Genomic DNA, 23982 nt, shown 5'->3' with positions numbered 1-23982 from the left:
TCTTACAGTGTAAATCACAACTCGCACACTGGCCCATAGCAGTTTCATCACTTTATTAATGAGTTTAATTATTTTTATACCAACAAACAAAAACACAGTTTCTCTCCCTCCCTCTCTCTCTCTCCCCTACACCCCTTCCCACAACAGCTCCTCCTGCTGACATATCAATACACCTGCAGCAGGTGTTAAATGCAATTGCGACAAATTAAAACCAACCCATAACATATGCTGAAAGAAAACATTTACAGTTATTTTCTTCATTTGGGTGGGATACAGCAAAGGGTCAAACACCAGAGGAACTAACCGGTACGCAGGAGAGCGCCCGCCCGCCCACGGCACACATTCAGCTTACACTCTCTCTCGCTTATACACAGGCAGACACACGCGCGCACGCACGAAAAAGCACCTGACACAGGGGCTGCACCACCGCATTCACGTACACCATGAAACAACGTGGAGAAGAAGAGACGGGGAAGCAGGACAGTCTAAAACAACAGGCGATGGCCGTTCAACTGTCACTCCGCTCAGCTGCGTCCACGTGCTGAGCGCACTGCTTCCATCGGTGTTTCCATGGAGATCCAACTTAGATGTGCAGCTGCATCCCAAAGCCATTTGATGCTCCCTTCACATTAAAACAGATAATACGTATGGCTCCACCGAATGCATATGGCGTTTACCTGCTAATGCCAGATTCTTGCTTAAGAGACCATCCCAAAGTTCTGGATGTCGCACATTTTAAAAGCAAGCTTTCTAAACCTACCCCTACCCAACCCTATAACAGAAGCACAATAAATAAAAGCAACACAATAACATTTAAGGGGGGGGGGGAATGACCAGAGAGAAATGAAGGGAGAGAAAAAAACAGTACATTTTGTTTCGTTTTTTCCCTGCTGAACCAGGTCTTGAAATAAAACTGTATTTACAGACTGCAGGCCTGAAGGGAGAGAGCCTGGTCACGGTTACGCCGGCTCTGCTCTGCCGAAGAAAAAGAAAATTACAAGAACAACAATATAATAACAAGAATAACAAAAAATAAAATAAAATAAAAGTAGTCGATATTTACAGGTTAGCTATAGTAAGGGGGGGGGGGGGGGTCAGAGGAGAGGAAGGGAAAGGGGGTGGGGTGGGGGGGCTCCAAAACAGTTTGAGGTTATTTAGCCTGTTGATCCATCTGTGCGGTGTGTGAGTGGGAGGAGGGCTAGGGGACTGTAGTAGCTAGCAGTGAACCAGAAAACCTGTAATTATATGTTTGGAAGTTCTAATGACCGAAACCACGGTGATCAGGGTAGCAGTCGAGTGCGTTTTTTTTTCCCCCCCAACAAAAAAAAAAAAAGTTCCTTAAGTGAGCGATTAAGATCTACAAACACACAAGTACACTCGGGACACCACAGTCATGCGGTACACTACAACTCATTTACAGTACATGAAGCCTCCACACCTCCCCTCGCACGCGCGCAAACGCACAAACACGTACACAGGCACACACCATGACATGCAGAGCCAATGTGCATCCAGGCAGGGGAAAAAAAAGAAAAAAAATTTAGACTGGATGAAAATGTGACAAACAGCACTTTGTGACCTTGAGATGGGAACTCTAACTTTGCCGCACCTGGTCACATCAAACACAAATCTCCCCTACTAAACCAATACGTCAACACATAGCTACACTTTGCGAGCAGAGGTGCCGCAGCCAGAGCTGGAGAAACATCTGCCTGCAAGCTGCTGTGCGTCTGGCGAACTGGCAACTCGTCCGGTGCGTGCAAGGAAGCCAACCAATGAAAAGGCAGAAAGCCAAACCGGGTGCATGCAAATGAGAGAGAAAGGGAGTGCTTTTAAGTGAATGAGGCGAGATGACAGTCATCACCATGCAATACCATGCCCTGCCAGTCAACGTTGTGAAACTGCTGTTAAAAAAAAAAAACTATTTTATACCATTTCAAACACAGCTTCGACCGCTTTCCAAAAAGGACCCAGCATCCTAGTGGACAATACAATTTATAAACTTTCCAGACCACACAAGATGAACCACTTCCATTCCTCTCAGCCTCCCTGCGACTGCAGTCGCAAAGCCAAGAAATGTTTCGACAATATTTGCGTTTTCTGCTTCAGTGACTTCGATGCGTGTACACACACACACCAGCAGACATGAACATAAAACGAATGTGCGCTTCTCGGTTTTGAAAAGGTCCCTCCTTAAAATTGTGAACATTAAGACTTGCACATTAACATTTTCAAAGCTGAACCAGATTTATTCAGTTGGGTAGCAGCCAAAGGGACACTCGACACCTATATGACTAATGATTTCACACCCCCCACCTCTGGCCAAGAGTAAAACCTCTAAAATCCCCTATCAAAAATAAAAATAAATAAATGTACAAGTAAAATAAGAAAAGGAAACAAAACAGCCGTTTCATCATTTTTGTTGCAATTTTTCTATAATTTAATATAAAAAGTATAAAACCACAAACTTTCTTTTCCATTTACATGCAGAACCAAATGACCTTATCTAATGTTTAGTCTCATGGTACGGAGAACAGCGAGGGGGGGGGGCATTTTAAGATCTGACTGAGACGTGAAGCGATATACTGATTCAGTAGCTGAAGACCCCCACAATGCCCCCCCCTTCTCAAGCCCCAGAGAGCTCAAACACAGAACTGCCTAACTGCAGAAAGAAGCCGATCTTGCTGTAAAGAAACATTAATCCAGACAATGAAGCCGTCTGTGCAAACGGATTTTGAGGATTTTTCTGATTAGTACCAAGATCCACCAGCAGGTGGGAGCGTTGGCCCAGAGCCCAGACGTGCCCGCCAAGCACGTTTTAAGACCTCTGGAAAAAGTGATTACTGTCAGTCTACGCTATAAATTCAAGGACATTTAACCCCATTTATATATACACTGTCAGAGCAATGTTTTTTCCGTCATCATAAAAACTCTGGAAATTCGAATAAATAAACACTAAAAACAAAACAAAAAAAAAAAAGATAAAATCAAAAAATCAAGATTATTATACAGACAACCTACCCCTTAATCTCCCCTGACAACGAAATTATCACATCACACGTTACCTTTGCCAGGAACATGACAGGTTGACTAAACTGGCCTGGCTTTACTATGACGTTTGTCAAGTACTGGACAAGACACGGGACCTCAGTCGATCGAGCCTGTACGTCATCTATACTGACCTTACAGGAGTCAATGCAGATGCAGTGAAACTCCCATTTATACCCTGCTGCACAACACGAATAGACTGCGTACCAGCTGATTTTCCAACTACCGAAGGGTAAGGCTGGACTGACTGGAACTTTCAAATACAATTAAATGTGTGAGCCGTAAAATGTGTGTGTGTGTGTGTGTGTGTACATCAGTTGACTACAGTTTGGAGCCAATAATGGTGGGAGGAGAGGAAGAGGAGTAGGGAAGAGGGGAGGGGGCCAACAGACAGACAGAGGGGTGGGTGTTCAGGTGCTGTTGTTGAGAGTTCCAGGTGCTGAGCTTGGCTGGGCTGGGCTGTCTGACACACTGCCCTCTGCTGGAGAGAAAGACAAACAGAAATCAGAAATGATGTTCACTGAGCAAAGCATTATCAGGCTTGGTTTAAAGGCACTGTTCACTGTAGATGCTAAGGAGATGGTTCAGAGCACTCTGCTTACCCATGGTGCCACCAACAGACAATAAAATGAGCCAGATTAGTCCCCAAACAGAAAAGAATAATAATAAAATAATAATGATGATGATAATTAAAAGCAAAATCACAGGAGCCATCCACTAAAGACAACAGTGCAGAGCGCGTTAAAGTTCAATAAAACAGCGACAGAGAAAAGCTCCAGGGTTGTTATGCCAAAATAAAAGCCAAAATGATGCACTTAATCCACACTTTTCATTTCGGCATTCAGCAGAAGCTCTTATCCAGAGCGACTGAGCGCAGCTTACACCCTTCACACACAAAATCCCCTCCAACAGCCGGATATTTACTCAGACACTTCAGGCTAAATGCCCCGCTCAAGGGTGAAGCGCCAGCGCGTGTGTCAGATCCTCTGAGTGTGTTTCTGCCCCCCCCTTCAGCCTTCAGCTGTGCTGTTCATTCTGTCTTAAGTGCTTAAATGTTTTTTAGGATTATACACAAAAAAAAAGACTATATACTGCCCTCTTGTGGAAAGAGGTAGCGTTGAGCACAATTTTATCATGGAGATGAGAAATAATCCCATACCTTGAAAATTCTAAATATACAATATAGGCTTAAAATTCTTTCGAGCAATGCCGTACTGTAACAAAAGGGGTTCTATTTATGAGAAAACTATCAATGAGTCTGACTGGCTCATGGTTGACTTCTTAAAAAAAGAGGAACTGTGAGCCAAGGGTTTTAGATCGATTTACTAGAATATTCTAACACTTTGCTTCATTCACCTAGGCATGTTCATGATGACAGAAGTCAGTTCTCAATCGACAGGTTGCCCCATTTTCATACACACAACTTCCTGCTACGGAGAAGGCGAAAGCTAAATCTGCAAAGTCATTCTGCAGCACTACAAATAAACAGGTTAGTGGTGCAATTTACATCAGTGCCAATTTAAAACCTCTCTGTCGATGGCGTAATTCCCTGAAATGCGTATATTCCTTTGACTAAGTGCATTAAGTGTGAAAGTACATCTGTGGGGCTGATTGCCAAATGCCCACGGTCCAGCAGACGAGTTCACTAAAAATGACCAAACTCAAACCGCAGCCCAACAGCAACGTTGCAATCGCAAGTGTGGATGCAGGGCAACTCAGGGGGGAGGTTGGATTGGGTTAGGGGTGCATAACACCATAGATAACCAGAAAAATGTGACCTGCCCTGCCCAATCTTCATGGGCACTAATCTTTATACGGTGAGGTTCTGGGTTATATCAGGCTTTCATCCTGCAACCAACCACAGTATAGCGGGGCGTTTAATGTAAAGCAAACACAAAGGCAGTTATATTATTTGTATTTTCCCCTGATAACTCATTTGAAATGTATCTGAAACCTTATTTGAAATTCAGAGAGCAGCACAATCCCTGCAGATTAACTGAGTTTTTTTTTTTTTTAAAGAATCATAGCATTTCACCAATACCGCAAACAAAATTTGACAGACAAAAATGTAGGTCTCGGTCAATTATCAGGATTCGTTTGGAATTCTCAGGAAACTACAGGAAGGTGTGCAAACCGGCATCTGAAAAACTACAGAACCCAGGAGCAGCGCAGTAATCGCGCGGCGTGATCGGAGCGGGACGTACCGTGCGAGGCGGGCGATGTCTGCGCGCGGGTGTGAGGAGGAATGAGCGTGGAATTCAGCTGGGGCTGGATGGACAGCTCTGAGGGACAGACGGATGAGAGGGGGGGCGGGGACAGAGGTTAACGCACACAGACCGCAGAGAAACCGACAGACAGACAGACAGACAGACAGAGCGGGCAGCGAGCCGCGCTTCATCGACACGGCGGGCATCGTCCTTACAGCACTACCGCCATTTTCAATTCCTCTGCTTTTCTACGAGTCGAAAAAAACATCAACACTGAAAATCATAAATTGCAATTTTGAAGGACACTCTGACTCTGTTCACTGGAATACAGTACAGGACCGATGAGAAGATGAATAATTGGCTTTCATACATCACACTAGAGCGCGGTTCACCAATGCAGCATTATGAGACCAAAGGAAATAAGAAAGAGCCCTGCTCTCTATTCTGTACACACCCGTCAGGCAGATATTTATTCTGCAATAGTAACCAGGTGACATTTTAAACCGCCAGTGTAATAATCATTTCTACTTACACGCCTTCTGTACCAGCGTGAACACCAATTCATGAGAAACGTATGTACATTCAATTAAACACAATACAGTGGACTGCAGCAGAGTAGAGTGACTGTCTGCTGAGAGAGTACACTGCAAAAGAGCGCAAGCAAAGTGCTGACACAGAGAGGGTACAGTGTGACTGCGAGTATGGAATTGGAATGCAATGAGTATAGCGTTAACACAGTGAGACAGTGGAGTGACGGTAAACAGAGTATAGTGTCGATTCATGTCCAGAACAGTGTCGAGATGGTAGTGCTGATTCAGTGTAATGCAGTGATAACAGAGAGATGGTAGAGATGGTAAAGATGGTAGTGTTGATTCAGTGTGATAGTGATAACAGAGAGATGGTAGAGATGGTAAAGGTGGTAGTGTTGATTCAGTATAATGCAGTGATAACAGAGATGGTAGAGATGGTAAAGATGGTAGTGTTGATTGAGTGTAATGCAGTGATAACAGAGATGGTAGAGATGGTAAAGATGGTAGTGTTGATTCAGTGTGACAGTGATAACAGAGAGATGGTATAGATGGTAAAGATGGTAGTGTTGATTCAGTGTGATAGTGATAACAGAGAGATGGTATAGATGGTAAAGATGGTAGTGTTGATTCAGTGTAATGCAGTGATAACAGAGAGATGGTAGAGATGGTAAAGATGGTAGAGCTGATTCAGTGTAATACAGTGACTAACAGGATTGATTCAGTGTAATGGCAAAGGATGGGTACGTGTTGATTCAGTGTAATGCAGTGACGTAGAGTCAGTGTTGATTCAGTGTAAGCAGATGTAGAGTACAGTGTTGATTCAGTGTGTAATAGCAGTTGACGTGTAGAGTACGAGTGGTGATTGAGTGTATACAGACGGTAGACTGATTCAGTGTGATTGATGTATACACTGGCAGAGGTAGAGTACAGTGTGATATGAGTGAATGACAGATGACGTAGGTCAGTGTTGATTCAGTGTATGCAGTGACGGTAGAGTACAGTGTGATTCAGTGTAATGCAGTGACGGTAGAGCACAGTGTTGATTGATGTTATACACTGTCGGTAACACAGTGTTGATTGAATGTTATACATGGCGGTAGAGTACAGTGTTGATGAGTGTAATGCAGTGACTGTAGAGTACAGTGTGATTCAGTGTAATGCAGTGACGGTAGAGTACAGTGTGATGAGTGTATACACGACGGTAGAGCACAGTGTTGATGAATGTTAACAACTGGCGGTAGTACAGTGTTGATTGAGTGTAATGCACGTAGAGTACAGTGTGATTGAGTTATGCAGGACTGTAAGATAAGTGTGGATTGAGTGTGATGCAGTGACTGTAGAGTACAGTGTTGATTCAGTGTAATGCAGTGACTGTAGAGTACAGTGTTGATTCAGTGTTATACACTGACGGTAGAGCACAGTGTTGATTCAGTGTTATACACTGACGGTAGAGCACAGTGTTGATTCAGTGTAATGCAGTGACTGTAGAGTACAGTGTTGATTCAGTGTAATGCAGTGACTGTAGAGTACAGTGTTGATTCAGTGTAATGCAGTGACGGTAGAGTTCAGTGTTGATTCAGTGTAATGCAGTGACTGTAGAGTACAGTGTTGATTCAGTGTAATGCAGTGACGGTAGAGTACAGTGTTGATTGAGTGTTATACACTGACGGTAGAGCACAGTGTTGATTGAATGTTATACACTGGCGGTAGAGTACAGTGTTGATTGAGTGTAATGCAGTGACTGTAGAGTACAGTGTTGATTCAGTGTAATGCAGTGACGGTAGAGTACAGTGTTGATTCAGTGTAATGCAGTGACGGTAGAGCACAGTGTTGATTGAATGTTATACAGACGTAGGACGTGTGATGAGTAACACTGGTAGGTACGTGTTGATTGAGTGTAATGCAGTGACTGTAGAGTACAGTGTTGATTCAGTGTAATGCAGTGACGGTAGAGTACAGTGTTGATTGAGTGTTATACACTGACGGTAGAGCACAGTGTTGATTGAATGTTATACACTGGCGGTAGAGTACAGTGTTGATTGAGTGTAATGCAGTGACTGTAGAGTACAGTGTTGATTGAGTGTAATGCAGTGACTGTAGAGTACAGTGTTGATTGAGTGTGATGCAGTGACTGTAGAGTACAGTGTTGATTCAGTGTAATGCAGTGACTGTAGAGTACAGTGTTGATTCAGTGTTATACACTGACGGTAGAGCACAGTGTTGATTCAGTGTTATACACTGACGGTAGAGCACAGTGTTGATTGAGTGTAATACAGTGACTGTAGAGTACAGTGTTGATTGAGTGTTATACACTGGCGGTAGAGCACAGTGTTGATTGAGTGTAATGCAGTGACTGTAGAGTACAGTGTTGATTCAGTGTTATACAGTGACTGTAGAGTACAGTGTTGATTGAGTGTTATACAGTGACAGTAGAGTACAGTGTTGATTGAGTGTAATGCAGTGACTGTAGAGTACAGTGTTGATTGAGGGTTATACAGTGACAGTAGAGTACAGTGTTGATTCAGTGTGATACAGTGATAACAGAGAGATGGTATAGATGGTAAAGATGGTAGTGTTGATTCAGTGTGATAGTGATAACAGAGATGGTAGAGATGGTAAAGATGGTAGTGTTGATTCAGTGTGATAGTGATAACAGAGATGGTATAGATGGTAAAGATGGTAGTGTTGATTCAGTGTGATAGTGATAACAGAGATGGTAGAGATGGTAAAGATGGTAGTGTTGATTCAGTATAATGCAGTGACTGTAGAGTACAGTGTTGATTGAGTGTAATGCAGTGACTGTAGAGTACAGTGTTGATTCAGTGTTATACACTGACGGTAGAGCACAGTGCCAATTCAGCGTTGTGCCACAGGGCCCGGGCGGAGGGGGCAGACTGACCCACGGGGCTGAAGTTGAAGAGCAGGGGCAGGTCTCGGCCGCTGGGCAGGCGGGCACCGGGCTGGCGCAGCTCATCGAAGAAGGGGTGGGCGCAGGCCTCCAGGGGCGACAGGCGCGTGACGGGCGTGTACTCCAGCAGCCGCGAGCAGAGGGCGATGGCCTCCGGAGGGGTGCGGGGCTTGAACACCTGCAGGCAGGCAGGCAGGACGGGGTGAGCGCGGACCGCAGAACCTTCCGGAACCGTGTCACTACGCTTCTCATTAGCGCAGTGTAAAATTCCAGCGTGCCTTGCGGCAGCGCCCCCCCAACTCACCTCCGGCCCCACTTACACACCCCCCACACCCCCCCCCCACACTCGGCCACATTCCTTCACAGTAAAGGCGCGAGTTCTGACAGACGGAGCGTGAGGTGAAATCTACGCAACCGCTCACACAGCAACTAGTGTGATTACTAACACTGCTACAATTTCACTGACAAGGAAACTGAGACCCCCACCCCCCCTTTAAAAAAGAGGCAAGAAGACAAGGGGAGGTGCAAATGAGACCTATCTGCATTCACAACTGCATGTGAGAATTTACAGAACTGCGAACGAGAAGAAAAAAAAAAGAAAAGCGCAAAGACAGTGAGGCTTGAGAACAGCAGAACGGCGACACGCGTACAACATTTACACTACAGCTGCAATCTCTGTTAAAACGCGTCAGAAGGTACGACTGGAGACGTACTGCCGCACCGAGAAGTGAAATACATTTTTAAAATACGAATTCGCCGTTCGTCAGCGACGCACCTTCGTCCAGGGGTGTGCTTTGATCTGTGGGAATTTGAACTCTGTGTAGTTGGGGTTCATCTCACGGATCTGTTCCCGCGTCGGGGTCCCCAGGACCTGGAGGAGAAGCGAGGGGGGGAGAAGAACATCGGGGGGGTCAAACTCGCAAGAGGACGCGTCGCTTAAGGGTGGCTAGGTCACGTGATTCCTGAGACAGGACAGAGCGAATCACCCCCCCCCCCCCTCAGCCCGGGCCCCCCTCACCTTGATGATCTCCACCAGCTGGTCCACGCCGCTGTCCCCGGGGAAGATGGGCTGGCCCAGCAGCAGCTCGGCCAGCACGCAGCCGGCGGACCAGATGTCGATGTTGGAGGTGTAGTCGGTGGCGCCGAAGATGAGCTCGGGGGCGCGGTAGTACCGCGAGCAGATGTAGGACACGTTGGGCTCGCCCCGCACCAGCTGCTTCGCACTGCGCGTGCGGACGGACACACGGACGCAGGGACAGACAGGAAGGACAAGTCAGCGAAGAATCGAACCAAGAGTTCTACATGCCCCTCACAACCATTCATCTGTGCACCAGGCATTCCACACAGGTATTTAACCAGGCATGTAAACGACAAACATTTGTGCTCTAAAGTTTCTACTCCATTTTCTCAGACGCATGAAAAACAGGGAATTTGCTCCTGAAATTTGATGTGTGCTAGTCGAAAAAAATTATTTAGGAGCACATTCACTGCATTAGTGCGCTCCTAAATTTTGCAACGTAGCAGTACATGTGTCCCTTGGAAAAAGTGCTAGCGTGAAGCCCTGACAAGGCAAGTAATGGGTGTGTGTGTGTGTGTGTGTGTGTGCACATGTGTATATATGTGCATAATGGGAGGCTGACAACTATACAACGTGAAATTGATGTTTCAGCTGACCGGGCCCGCTCTCATTCCGACAGAGCAACACGAGACCGTTAGCCGCCATCGCCATGGCCGCGCGTTTAAAAACGGTGCAGCAGCGGCACGCGCTCAGCAAACAGTGAAATATGAAACAGGAAACCAGCGCAAGTGGACAGCGATTAACGGCCTCCATCAATGAGTAATGAGCCCACGGGCTGACTGTGAGTCGAGAGTGGCGGGGGGGGGGGGGAGAGGGGTAGGCAGAGAGAGAGGTCAGGGAGGGCAGAGAGAGGGAGGAGGGGGGGGGCAGAGGAGGCAGAGTGGCAGAGGAGAGGGAGGGGGTGGGGCAGAGAGAGGGAGAGGGTGGGGCAGAGAAGGAGGGGGGGGCAGAGAGAGGGAGGGGTGGGGCAGAAGAGGGAGGGGTGGGCAGAGAGGAGGTGAGAGAGAGCGGGAGGGGGGGGGCAGAAGGTAGGCAGAGAGGGAGGGGTGGGGCAGACGGGGGGGAGCGGTGGGGCAGTTGGGGGGGAGCGGTGGCTCTTTTGAGCCATTATCGGAACCACCGTCACTTCAATTCAATTTTATTTAATCTGCATAGCACTTTTTACACAGACGCCGTCACAAAGACACTTCACAGAAACACGGGAAAAAGGAAAAGCGGGCAAGAGGAAGTCTGAACGTCCAAAAGGCAAGCAAGGGGGTTTAAAAAAAACAAATCACCAGCGGGAAGACATCTGGGAAGGAACCTGGACAGACGCGAGATTGGGGACAGGCACTTTCCACTTCAGTTTGAAAGATGTCCGCCCCCGTCCTCCCCCCCCACCTCCCGCCAACATTTCGGAAGCCTCCGATTCGGCAGCTGCTTAACGGCTCCTGACAGCGGCCCCGGCGCGGCCCCCTAACTCTCCATCGGACCGAGGGCCACCTTTACGCTCCTCGAACCCGCAGCTTTACTGCGCGCGCGTAAAGCTGTCACAGGGGCGGGCGGACGGCGGCTCGGCAAAGTGCATCATAAAAAGCGTACCTGAGACTAACCGCCATTTAGGCATCGGCTTCAAGCGCTAAGCGAGCAAAGGCTTTAAAGCTGCCATTGTGGAGGCTGTAAATGTTCTCTGTCGTTTTGGGGAGGGGGGGGGAGAGGGGATTGACAGACGTACAGACAGACGTACAGACGGACGGACACGCAGACTCACCTCCCGAAGTCGCACAGCTTGAGAATGGCGGTCTCCGGGTCCACCAGCAGGTTCTGGGGCTTGATGTCCCTGTGACAGACCCCCTGGGAATGGATGTACGCCAGGCTGCGGAACAGCTGGTACATGTACACCTGCCGAAGCAACAAAGCGCTCTGTAAGCCCACTGCGCAGACACACTCACACTCACACTCACACTCACACTCACACTCACACACACACCACACCTCTCACCTCACTCCCTCTCAGCTCCCTCACTCTCACCCTCACCCACTCTCAAAGCTCACTCACTCCACTCTCACCTTCCACCCACACACCACCACACACACCACACACACACAGCCACACACACACCGCGCAGCTCCACAGCACGCGCGCGAGGGCCCTCGCACGCTGCGCGAGGCGGCCCACAGCACGCTGCGCGAGGCGGCCCACAGCACGCTGCGCGAGGGGGCCCACAGCACGCTGCGCGAGGCAGCCCACAGCACGCTGCGCGAGGCGGTGCGAGCGCGCCGGCGTCAAAAACAGGTCCTGCGTGCTAAAGGCCTCGCTCCTGCCTTCCGGGACCTGTCCGAAGAGGACCTTACTCTGCTCCTCTCTGATTGGCTCGCGGGAAAGCGGGCAGGGCCCAGCGCAGTGCTTGTGGAACGGGCGCGGGCGCGGCCAGAGCCCGCCAGCTCTGAGTTTTATAAGCATTCCTTTTACGGTGCCCATAAAACACGAAATCCGTTGAGAAGGGTCCCCGCTTATTAAAATTTATTGCGCCATTCCACATCTATGATGGCGTGCTCGGGTCTGCCAGTATCCCATGTTCCATCAGCGGCTGAGCGGGCGCCGCGACGCGGGCGGGCGGGCGGGCGGCGCTTTCATTGCCGCGGCGACGCATCGGGGAAACGACCCGCTAACGACCCCGTTCCAGCACGCAGACCAGGCTGGGGGAGCGGCGACTGAGCATGCTCAGTGTGAATCAGTATGCACCTCCCTGCTCTGCAGACACGAGGCCCTGCAGACCAGGGCAATGAGGCGTGTAACAGAGATAATGCCCCACAGAGCCAGAGTTAGACACGCACACACAGAGCCAGAGTTAGACACGCGCACACAGAGCCAGAGTTAGACACGCACACACACAGAGTTAGACACGCACACACAGAGAGACACACACACACACAGAACACAGACACACACCAAGAGACAGCACACAAGCACACACCACAAGACAGACAGACACCACACAAGAGACAAGACACACACACCAACAACGCACACACACAGAGACAGACACAGCAAACAGAACGCACACACTCACACACACACAGAGACAGACACGCACAAACACACACACGCCACACAGAGACAGACACGCACACACACACACACAGACACACACACACAGACATACAGACACACACAGAGACAAGCACACACACAGGCGTGCGCACACACACACACACATACACACACAGACAGACAGACATGCACACACAGATATATAGACACACATGCACATAGACACAGACAAGCATAACGTTGAGGATAACGTTCACTTTCTAACAGATTTAAAAGTGGCATATAGTAGTAGCTGGGTTAAGAGATCACAGTTTTAAGAAAATATCTCACACGACCTCAAACTCAGAAGTGTTTTTTTCTGGTTCTGTTTTTTGCAACTCAAAAAAAACCAAAAAAACGTTGAAAGGCACTGAAAGGTATTCTTCAAACGCATGAAGACTTGACAACGGGTATAAACCGCTAGCTCATTAAGCCAAGCGAACCGGAGCGAGAGAACGCTAGCAGTGCAGCAGCGGAAGAGAATGCACGGAGGAGGGAAGGCATGTTGGTTTAGCCGGAGCAGAGACGGAGCGGGAGGGAAGAAGGGCGGGTGGCGCTCCCTGGAAGGAGAGCTGGTGAGTCAGCCGCCGTTCCCCTGGAACTCCCCTCCGCACGTCCGCAGCGAGGCTACGCCGAGCTCGCCGCGTTCTCTGGCGCTCGACGGCGTCTGGACCAGGTCTCAGCGGCTCTTCTGGCACGCGCGGCGTTAATTCAAGAATCTACCAGACGGACCCGCTAAAACTGAGATCTCTTAACCCGGCTACCGCTATATACCACTTTTAAATCTGCTCGAAAGTGAACGTTCTCCTCAAACCCAGTCAGTACTTGGGTGCGTGCTTTTGTGTGCTTGTCTGTGTGTGTGTGTGTGTGTGTGTGTGTGTGTGTGTGTCTATGTGCATGTGTGTCTGTACATCTGTGTGTGCGTGTCCCGCCTGCTCTCGGACACGTCCTCAAACCGGCTCTCTCAATCAGGCCGGCTAATCAACCGCCGATCAAACTCTCCCACCGAATCGACTCTGGGCGCTACGGAAGCGCAGACCCTTAAGCCCCTGCGGAAAACGCCGTGCTCCGCTCGGGAGAACGCTACTCAACGCCGCCGCGTCGTCACTTAACCCCCTCATCACAGCACGCCTCGTAAGCCTCGGACAAAGGGCGCTATATGAAAAGCAGGCCGTTAGCGATAGCGGAAGGCCAAGGACCCCGGCAGTAATGCTCTGCTCAACCGTGCGAGGGATCACCTCCGGCGCACCGCCCTCCTACGCAAGGCTACGGAGCGAAACAGCCACGGCGAGCCGCTCCGCCGATACCTCTCCCGGCATTATCGCGTCGTCTAATTAAGGATCAAAGAGGCGGCGGGGGGGGGGGGGGGGGATTACAAAGCGCTGCCATTAGACGCTCCGGTTGAAGAAGCCCATTCTTCGCCGCCCCGCGTTTCGCGTTCACCGGCCAACTCTCGCTCTCTATTCAGGGCCGCCTTTGATCGCCCCGCCCCCGCGCCCCCCCCCCCGGCCAAATCGAATTCATTACGCCCCCCGGAGGGAATAAGTGGCGTTTAACGAATGGCGCCCCGCCAGAAGAGTCGGCGAATAACGCTGTTTCAACGGAGCGGTGCCTGTTCTTCCTCCGGGTGTGGAGGGGAGGGGGCCTTGGACTCAGGAGACACAAGGAGGATAAAACCAAAAGAATAAAGTGATGGGGGGGGGGGGTGATAGCAGGATGAAAAGAGGCGGACAGCGAGAGACGGAAGACGAGAGAGGCGGAGGGGGGGCTGGAGGCGAGTACCTTGACGTAGATGATGGGAATGGTGGTCTTGGCCTTGTTGAAGTGCCGAGCCACCCTGTACACCGTCTCCGGGACGAAGTCCAGCACCAGGTTCAGGTACACCTCGTCCTTCTGAGGAAGACCACAGGGGGGGACGCAGTCAGGAGGGACGGCGTCAGAAGGAGAACAAACGTATTCAACCGAAAAAAACTTAAAACAAGAAACCAAATCAGAACAAGCTACACAGAAACAAAGGTACCGGGCTGTTTTGAATTTGTTTTTACCATGCAACAGGAGGTGGAAAAGACATCAAATCTGAGAATGAAAGGGAAACAGACTGGACGACACAGGCAGATGTAATTAGGTCAGCGACTGCATCTGCTCTGCACAGCCAAGTCCCTGGGTTTCCCCGTCTTCCCAAGACACTCACAGCTGAGCAACGACTGCAAAGGAAGGTTCACTTCTTATCCCTTTCAGAGACGTCTTCCATATCGGACTGACTACCGTACTGAAGCGAGGCACGGATGATGGATAAGAGGATGGTACACCACTACGTGACACTCCCTTTCCTGAGCAGGGGGGGCTTGGCATATCACTCATCATACATTGGCTTATCTATACTGCTGCCTGCGACTCAATGTGCATCAATAAAGCTTTGACATTCAAAACGAGGTGTGGGAGAGCCGCTGGCACGGCACCTTCTCGCCGCTGGAGTAGAAGAAGTAGCGTAGCCTCACGATGTTGCAGTGGTCCAGCTTCCGCATGATCTGCAGCTCGCGGTTCTGAAAGACACGGTCAGGGGAGAGAGGAAAGGGTTAACCGCGGTTCCGCTCGGGGACCCACACCAGAGCCGCTATCGATTTTAGCGCCCGGCGCTACTCCCGAGCTTTCAATTACAGGCCTTTACCCGCCATCTCTGTCGAACACAAGTTGGCACAAGAACGCGGTTTGTGTCGTTTTTGCGCTATAATTAAACGGCAGAAACTACTTTGTAGAACTTCCGGAACTAACTAGCTGATAAAGTATAAAACAACACAACGGGCATATTCTAACACTCAAACCGAATCTGCAGGGCGCACTCCAAAACTCCACGTTCTCCAAGTGTTAGGGGAACGTCTCTTACCTTACCTGAGGTGCGGCGTCGGCCGCACAGAATTACTCATCACAAACAGAGAGGCATACTCATGCAGAGCGGCGGTTTCTGACAGGCACCGCCAGCGCCGGACCTGGAGACCGAGCCGACCGAGTCATCGGCAAACTCGCCGACCGCGGTCAGAGGATAAAAGGATCGTATCGCCCGTCACAGCGCCAGCAGCGCGAAGGTGCGGCCGGAGGGGAACGACGCCGAGCTTTCCGTCCGGCTAGTGGCCGCCGGTCTGAAATCCTGTTAAGGACCTTCGGGACCAAGCTGCAGGCTTAAGGCGCATTACCCCGAAGACGTGCCGGAGATCAAGACTCCGGGAAAAGCAGCGTGAGACGACCGCACTAACGCCTCAGGCCGCGGCTGGTAAAGAGGCCGAGGACGTAGGGAGCCGTCCTCACCGCCAAAGGCTGACCTGACTTTCCGCACAAATCAATAGTAACACAATCATGGTGCCCACGAACAACTGGTCACCTGTCAGTAAAGTGAGTACACAAACTGGTACACAGGTAAGTGGGGTTTGCCAGGCTATAACCTAGGGGTGTAACAGTACAAGTATTCATACCAAACTGCTCTGTAGGGGACTTCCAGTTCAGCGTGCATTGCAACCCCTTCAATTACAGCCTTGCCTGTGCAAAACGGTTCAGGTGAGCAGAAGTTGTCAAAGTTCCCCCCCGATGACTTGGCGTTTCTGCGCCTTATTTCGTTCAGCAAGAAACGATGCCCACTGTTCACATTTTCATACTGAACGAGAAGCAATTTAGCATCTATTTTTCCTGCCGTATCGAAAATGCACTGAACCAGGAAGTCAAAACCGAGGTATGAGGTATGATTTTTTCTGTACCATCACACCCCTACTACAGGCAGCGTTATATAGTGCAACAGCAGTGTGTGGTGTGACTTTTATTTATTTTTTTTTTACCTTGAACCTCTTGTCCTGCAGAACCTTCTTGATGGCCACCATCTCCTGGCTCTCGATGAGGCGCGCCTGGTACACCACGCCGAAGGAGCCGTTCCCGATCACCTTGATGTCCGTGTAGGACACCTCCTGAGGGCGGTCCGGGCCCTGGCCGGGCGTGGCCACCACCGTCGTCACCTTCCCGCTGTCTCCTGGGAGAGCCACACGGGACAGAGGTTGGTTTCCTGCTCCGGGGGGAAAAGGGGGGGGAGGGGAGCACCGACACTCTCCCGGGCCGCCCCTGTGAGAAGAGCGTGTGGAGCAGCGGGTCTGACTCCAAAACGACCGTCGTCCCCCTCACCGCCGCCCCCCTCACCGCCGTCCCCCGGGATAAAGAGATAAACCGCGAAAACGAGCTCAAGCAGCGGTCTATGCTACCGCCACCCCCACAACGGCCCCTGGAGCGAGGCGACAGCACGCGGACATCGGTTAGAGCTGTACGCTGCTGCGACCTTCCTGTACGGAGACTGGAATAATCCTGACAAGGTGCAGCACTACGAGCCAAAGCCATTCCAGGCCTAACTGCTGTACTGAATGCACAGCATCAGGTGGCTTCAGCAAGCTCACGCTCAGCCGCTTCTGGTATGACCTGGTACGGCTCGACCCTCAATCTGACATGCGCTGGCAGGGGGGTTATGTCCACCTCCGCTGCATGCTCCCTGGGGGAAAAACTAGCCCTCCGTTCATTGGCCCGCACCACACAGGAACACGGCATACACGCTGTATGGGGGCGGGCTGGTGGGCGGGGCCACCTCCAGCCACAGCGGACTTAAAGAGGCGGTCGGGGCAGTTAGCGTGACTGAGACGCACGAACGACGCGCGGCTGCGGAAGGGGAGGGGGCTCGCGCGGCAGGGAGCGTGTCGGAGCACGCGGGGACGCCGCGCCGGGGCGGGGGGGAGCGTGTCGGAGCACGCGGGAACACCGCGCGCCTCACTCAAGCCTCCAGCGCACAAAATTCCTTTCCGCTTACGCACCCAGATCCCCCCCCCACCACTCCGCGGTCACAGCCCCCGCCGTAAGCTGTTTACACTCGTCTCGGTTGCGTTTTGTGCGGTTTCTCTTCGCGGTTCGTCGTCTGATTGGCCGTTTCTGTCTCCGGTTCTACTCGGACTTTAAAAAGCCGCCTTTCGCCACTTGCCGGTAAAGACGTGCTGTTCGAACTCGCGCTTGGAGTGCTGTGTACAGCGACCGCTTTGTTCGACTCTGCGTATTCGACCCTATTTCCGTTTGAGTCCGATTCTTGCCTGAGCCCTTCTCGTCCGTCTGCCCTGTGATTCTGTGGTGTTCTGACCATTCGCTCTCTTACTCGAGTCCAACTCTCGCCTAGCCGCTTTGCTTTGTTTGCGGATCGCATTTTGGGTTTGACCGTTCACTCCGTTCTCGACTGTCGTGTTGCCCTTCGCTCGCTGTACAGCGCTCCGGTTAGTTAGCGTGTTCCCAGCTGGACTGCAAAGCCTTCCATCAGGACACAAACCTTGTCATTCTGCTTTGGTATTTTCCCTTTACTATTTAAAGGTACTCCGGGAGGACTTTTAAGTCTACATTGGGGGATACGCCATTCGGACTTTTGGTTTCAGACTACCGACTAGCTGTCCGAATCTCAGTGTTCAAATTCGCCCCGTGCCCAGTACCCTAGATTTGGATAGGCAAATAGGGACTGGAGTTACTGGTCAGTTTGCAGTACATGTCCTTTACTCATTCCCCACTGATTGCCCTTATCATTCACCTTGTTACGGTCTGACCCAAGACCAGGTCGTAACACCACGCACCGGTCCGTCCCACACTCAGGGAATTACGCGCGTGCAAGGCATTATTTTGGAACTCCCATTTGCTCTACCAAAAAAATAAATAAATAAATAAACCATCGTACGTGTCCGTGCCAAAAGCTCTCCAACTTCACACGACGAGAAAGCCACACAAACGCTTCCACGGGGAGAATGGCCAATGCGTGGAGTTAATACCCAAGCTGCTGACTGGCATGGTTGCTCCTTTGATGGGGGGTTGCAGGTTCAAGTCTGGTGTGTGGAGTCTCAGGGATACAGCCTCTGCCTGACAGAAACGAGCTGACCGCCAACATTAACATTTGTGGGCTAAGGATTTGAAAGCAAAAAAAAAAAAAAGAAACTGTAAAAACCTGTCGATTTCAAAGAAAATATAATCTCATCCACAGGCAACGCACATTTTCCAGCGGAAAAGCTTCCACTTGTCCAAAACGTTTTCACTTTTCTGCTTCATCCATCGCATCCTGTAGAGCCCAAATCAGTAAAATGCCATGGAGACCACCATACTTAGAGAACACAGCCAAGATTTAACTGCATTCCCAGAAAAACCCTGTTTCAGCTAAAGGTCAACTGTTCAGAGACTGAAAAAAATACAAGAATGCTTCCCAGAAATAGGGCTGCCGTTTGTTGCCGTTTTAAACTGACCCGTGACGAATCTTCCTCTGCGTTTCGATGGGGGGTGTTTGAGCCCCTTAAAAGCTGAAAATGCACCAGCTCATTTCCTTCAGAGCAGAAGCAGAAACCGTACCGAACAGCTATTCCTCCATCTCGCCAGCTGTCTGACGCATCCGAGACTAGCATCTAGTATCTACTGCTGCACCAGAACCGGCCTACGAGTCTAAACCAATCACAAGGGGGGAATGAACTGGGCCGCAGAGGCTGCAGGAAAACCATCCCTTCCAGTTAAGTCATGACGGTCATGATGGCCACGACAATACCGCACACTTCACCACTGCTCCTAATCCAGGTTAGGGCACCGCACACCGCGACTGCAGCACACTGGCTGTCCAAGGCTCTTTCCTCTACCAAAGCAGCGTTGTACTTTGCCTTCATGAAGAACAGATTCCTCCCCTCCCATACATTACATTACATTACAGGCATTTAGCAGACGCTCTTATCCAGAGCGACTTACACAACTTTTACACAGCATTTTACATTGTATCCATTTATACAGCTGGATATATACTGAAGCAATTTCGGTTAAGTACCTTGCTCAAGGGTACAACGGCAGTGTCCTTACCCGGGAATCGAACCTGTGACCTTTTGGTTACAAGCCCAGTTCCTTACCCGCTGTGCCACACTCCATACCCCGACTAAGGCTGTTTATTCCGTTAAAGATGTGGGCCGTACTCAAAGGAACTCTCGCTTGACACACGTCTTGTCACAGAGCAGATCACGGTTTGCAGGGCAAAGTTACAATAAGGGGCTGACAGCTACAACAATGCTTCTGCAACAAAATGATAAGCGACAAACATGGGTTCACTGCGACATTCTTTCAGATTCATGCGCAAAGTCCCTTTAATTTCGTTCAAGGTAGCTGGAGGTGGAAGTGCAACTGGATCCTTGATAGAAGTCAGCGTCACAGTGTCAGACTCCGCACGTCAAAATTTTGAAACGACGCACAAAATTTACATATGCTAAATCCCGACAGGAAACCGTCTTTACATTTATTGGATCAAATTCAAAACTACTGGCAGCAGTTATTCTTCCCCGCCGAACAAGTGAAGTCAGAGGGGAAATCATTAAAAATGAATGGATTTGGCATGATAGTCGTGTTAATAATATATGCAAAAATGAGTACTTACACCAGCTGTCACTACAGGCTTCGGATTCCTCGAGTTAATGAAACATTAACTGATGAGAAAGGCCAGTGATTTTCACTGCACTCCATCAATTTAGGCATTTTAAAATGAATTACCTCACCAAACTTTTCTAAATTTAAAACAAGAGTGTATAACATTGAAAAAGTTCATTTTGACCCATAACTCCCTTTGTGTTCAATACAGTTCATTAAACCACAAGACACCAAAGATTTTTTGTGACTGAAGACCTCATATGTCATAATTTCACCCAACATAAATATACTTCACTGTCGATGCACCAATACCATGTTATCTGTTTATTCAGAGTACATAATACTCCCATGTTCCATTCATTGTTCTTTGGTCAGATAAAAGCAAGTATCTGTGTTTGCGTTACTTCATAGCTGGAGGGGTTCAAATTTTGCAGTGGCAAGAAGTCAAAACTACCAGGCAGAATTTAAATAATAGTAAACCTGCCATCCAGATCAGAGACTAGTTGGTGACATGCCAAATATGCGTACAAAGGTAAGCGGTCTGAACATTGCTGCAACACCATGCATGTAACCAACTCTGTGAAAACTTTTTTGTGGAATGATGACGCTGAACACGATACACATCTTAAAACAATAATGTGTCTACATCATAATGCTGTTTGTGTGTGTGTGTGTGTGTGTGTGAGAGAGAGAGAGAGAGCGAGCGAGAGAGAGATAGATAAAAGCATTTCAAACTCTAATGCTGATTGATTAATCTGCTATACTCACATTATGGCTCTTCAGCAGCATGTTAAGCTACTCAAACCCGCCCCAGCCCAATGCTTAACCTTTTCTTCCGCGCTGCACTTTATTACTGCTTGCTCTAACGCATCTAGGCATCTGGATTCATTCCTGACGTTTACTGAATACGTTTACATGGCACTGCAGAAAACATGTACCGGCAACATTAGTCGAATCCTTGCTGAACCCTTCCAAGTATCACACCCTGGTTTGTTTGGCGCGGTGTTTGGAGTCAATACCTCACACCGGGGAAAAAAAAGGGTCAATCCATGACACGCCCTGGAGTTTCTCCGGAGAGTGCAGGGCCGGCAAAAATAAATGCGTATGCATTCCATTTCATATTAAAGGAAAACCCCCTGGGGGGGTGGGGGGGGACTGGTGGATTTACACTGGCGTCCAGGAGACGGACGGCGGGGATTTGCACACACGCGCTCCTGCAACGAGCGCAGACTGGCAGTCAGCTGACCGGGCTCCCCCCTCCGACTTGCTCAAGCTTCCACTTCAAGTCTTTTCAGGGAGTCAAACTGGTCAGCTAGGGTATCCTCACATTTACGCCTCACCCTCTCCATTACAGCAGTCCTGGGAGAGAGCTGGCTCATTAAAAAGGCTCACTTTATAACACGTAAAACAATTAATTGTCCCTCAATTATCAATCATATTATTACTCATATTTTAGTACAACTGCTTGCCGTGTACAGTTTGTACGATTCCTTAAATTGGCCTTCGATTTTTATTCGTCCAAAGTTGGCAGAGTCGAAGGACTCTGAAGGACAGCTGACCTCTCACCAGTCAAGTCATAGTGTCACATGAAGGTTGTCACAGGAGGTGTAAAAAGAGTCCTGTTCAGTTCACGCCAAGGGCTTGACCCCACAGAAGAGCCAGCACTCTGCAGCCTCGAAGTATATAATTTATTATTTTTTATATCCAAAAAGCTATGTCCTGCTTATGAACTGTGCATTAGAACCACAAACTAACACACATGCACTAATGAAAAAGTAATATAAAGGTACATGCTTTGGCAACAAGTATATTTATCCACTGGATGCTTTAAAGAAAAAGTGGGACTTGCAGGTTAATTCACAAGTAGCAAGTTCCTGTATAACGAGCATACACTAAGAAGCGGAATATTAAACAGACCTCGTGGTTCCAAATTCTGTTGGCCAAACCAGGAGTGACTCAAGGTACTTAGCAATGCAACTCCACTTTCATTATCCTTGGTTTAAACAATGCAATACGGGTTATTGAGCGCATTCTACCCCTACAGTCTTCTTACACTGCATTGTTTACTTAATGTTCCTTATACAACCTATCATTATCAGGTAGAGTACACCGTTCATCTCTGGAGAACCCGTGTAGCTTAATCGTGCATGAACAATACGCCGGCTTCAAGTCGTTATGGGTATACATTTCATTAATTAACCGCTACTAAGGTTTTGTCATTTTAATCGATTCAACATTTCATTATTTCATAATTAATAACAATCGGTTTTGCATTTAAAAGCTTGGGCATGAGTTTGAAATGTTTAGATTTCAAAGACAACTGAGCTACTCGGTATCTTGCAAGACAAACCATTGAATTAGCTAGAATAAAACTCGAGTTTAGATTGCAAAGTTGCCAACTGGAGGTGGTTAACGTTAGCAACCTCGCTACAGTAGATCGCTACGTAGAGCACTATACTTGTTACATTTTCGGGATGATACTGGCTAGCTAACATCTGAACTTGTTAGTGACCTTGTTAACGTCAGTAAATGTTATGCTGTAATCGGAATATATGGTCTTTGCTGTCTCTTAAGATTAGCTAAAACTGACGTTAAAACCTACGGCTAAACTAGCTAGCGACAGTATTAAGACGGCGGCCCATCGAGCCCAAGACCAATCTTGCTTATATGCTAATGAGCTAGCCAGCTAACGTTACACTGCCCGTGACTGTAACTTGCTAACCTTAACCCCCACTCCTTTGGATCTAGCTATCGATGCCTATCTTTCTTTCTGCCTCTGATGCCCATTTTATTTTCGTGGCTTCTTTTTGCCTTAGTCTACTTCTCTTTCTTTTTCAAAGACAGCTCGCTTCTAAAAGCTTGTTAGCTGTCCCACAATCAAAGCCCTTGATCCTAATGGCCCCTTCACAAAAGCTACAGGGTAGCTGTACTAACGTGACTACAGTGGTTAACAAACTATCCCTTCGTGTCTCGCGATCTCTATTTTCTTGTGTCCAGCTCTTTCATTGACTTATGTTTTCATTCTCTACTGCAAATAATTACAATAATACTCACTGTTCATCTTCAAGCTCCCGAATCCGGACGAGCTACACCCTGAGGCCTGTGACGCCCCGGACTTTCCTGTGGTGCTCCCTCCCGCAACGACCGATCCGGCCGCGCCTGCAGCGGCTCCGGCAGCCCCCGGTGGCTCGGCAAACGAGCTGGTCCTGGGCCGCCCGCTGCCGCTCATTTCTGTGTGCAAGGGTATCGGGGCAGGGGGAGTCGGGGGTCGCTAGATTGGGCCAGGTGAATGTCTGTTCTTTCTTTTTTGACTTATATAATCGTTAAAAGAGAGACAGCATTGGTAGCGTATTGGTGGGTATCTCCGTCTCCTCCTCTCTCTCTTCTGTCTGTCTGGGCAGTTAGACCTGACGCACTGGCTGTTTGCATGGCCTCATGGGTAATGGAGTTTGCATTTGTAGCGCCAAGAACAGGTTTTTGAACTAAGCAAAACAATTTAAAGAACGTCAATGCAAATATACCTAAAACTATATGTCGCTCGGTCTCCGATTTCCATATAAAACAAGTCGAACACATATGTGATATAACGAATTCCTCAGACAACACTTAAGGAATGTATATATTTTTAATAGGGTAGACATAAAGGACAAATGACAAGAACGCTCTCGTTTAGTAACGCGAGGTATTATGGGAAGTGTAGT

General features: G+C 49.0%; 1 protein-coding gene across 2 annotated transcripts; it reads right to left on the bottom strand.

The window, feature by feature from the left end:
• Window positions 1-38: 38 nt before the first annotated feature.
• On the bottom strand, window positions 39-23716 carry gsk3ab (glycogen synthase kinase 3 alpha b). 2 transcript variants are annotated; one of them, XM_064298456.1, is made up of 10 exons: window positions 23336-23716; window positions 16669-16856; window positions 15304-15387; window positions 14627-14737; window positions 11522-11652; window positions 9712-9916; window positions 9469-9564; window positions 8685-8871; window positions 5253-5330; window positions 39-3529 (listed from the first exon to the last, which is right to left on the bottom strand). In XM_064298456.1, the coding sequence occupies exons 1-10, from the start codon at window positions 23508-23510 to the stop codon at window positions 3459-3461; spliced, it is 1326 nt and encodes a 441-aa protein (XP_064154526.1). In that variant the 5' UTR covers window positions 23511-23716; the 3' UTR covers window positions 39-3458. The 2 variants fall into 2 exon arrangements, with proteins under 2 accessions (XP_064154526.1, XP_064154536.1); XM_064298466.1 differs by having other exon boundaries at window positions 39-3526.
• Window positions 23717-23982: the final 266 nt, after the last annotated feature.

This window comes from Anguilla rostrata, chromosome 1 (genome assembly GCF_018555375.3).
Source record: "Anguilla rostrata isolate EN2019 chromosome 1, ASM1855537v3, whole genome shotgun sequence".
In the NCBI taxonomy this organism is placed as follows: domain Eukaryota; kingdom Metazoa; phylum Chordata; class Actinopteri; order Anguilliformes; family Anguillidae; genus Anguilla; species Anguilla rostrata.
The sequence above is the reverse complement of the archived record's forward strand: the minus strand, read 5'-3'. Positions and strand labels throughout refer to the sequence as shown.

Coding starts and splice junctions, on each gene's coding strand:
- gsk3ab (XM_064298456.1), bottom strand. CDS start 23,510: ATGAGCGGCAGCGGGCGGCCCAGGACCAGCTCGTTTGCCGAGCCACCG. Junction 8,872..9,468: donor AAGCACACCCCTGGACGAAG/GTGCGTCGCTGA, acceptor GCCTGCCTGCAG/GTGTTCAAGCCCCGCACCCC. Junction 3,530..5,252: donor GACATCGCCCGCCTCGCACG/GTACGTCCCGCT, acceptor CTTTCTCTCCAG/CAGAGGGCAGTGTGTCAGAC.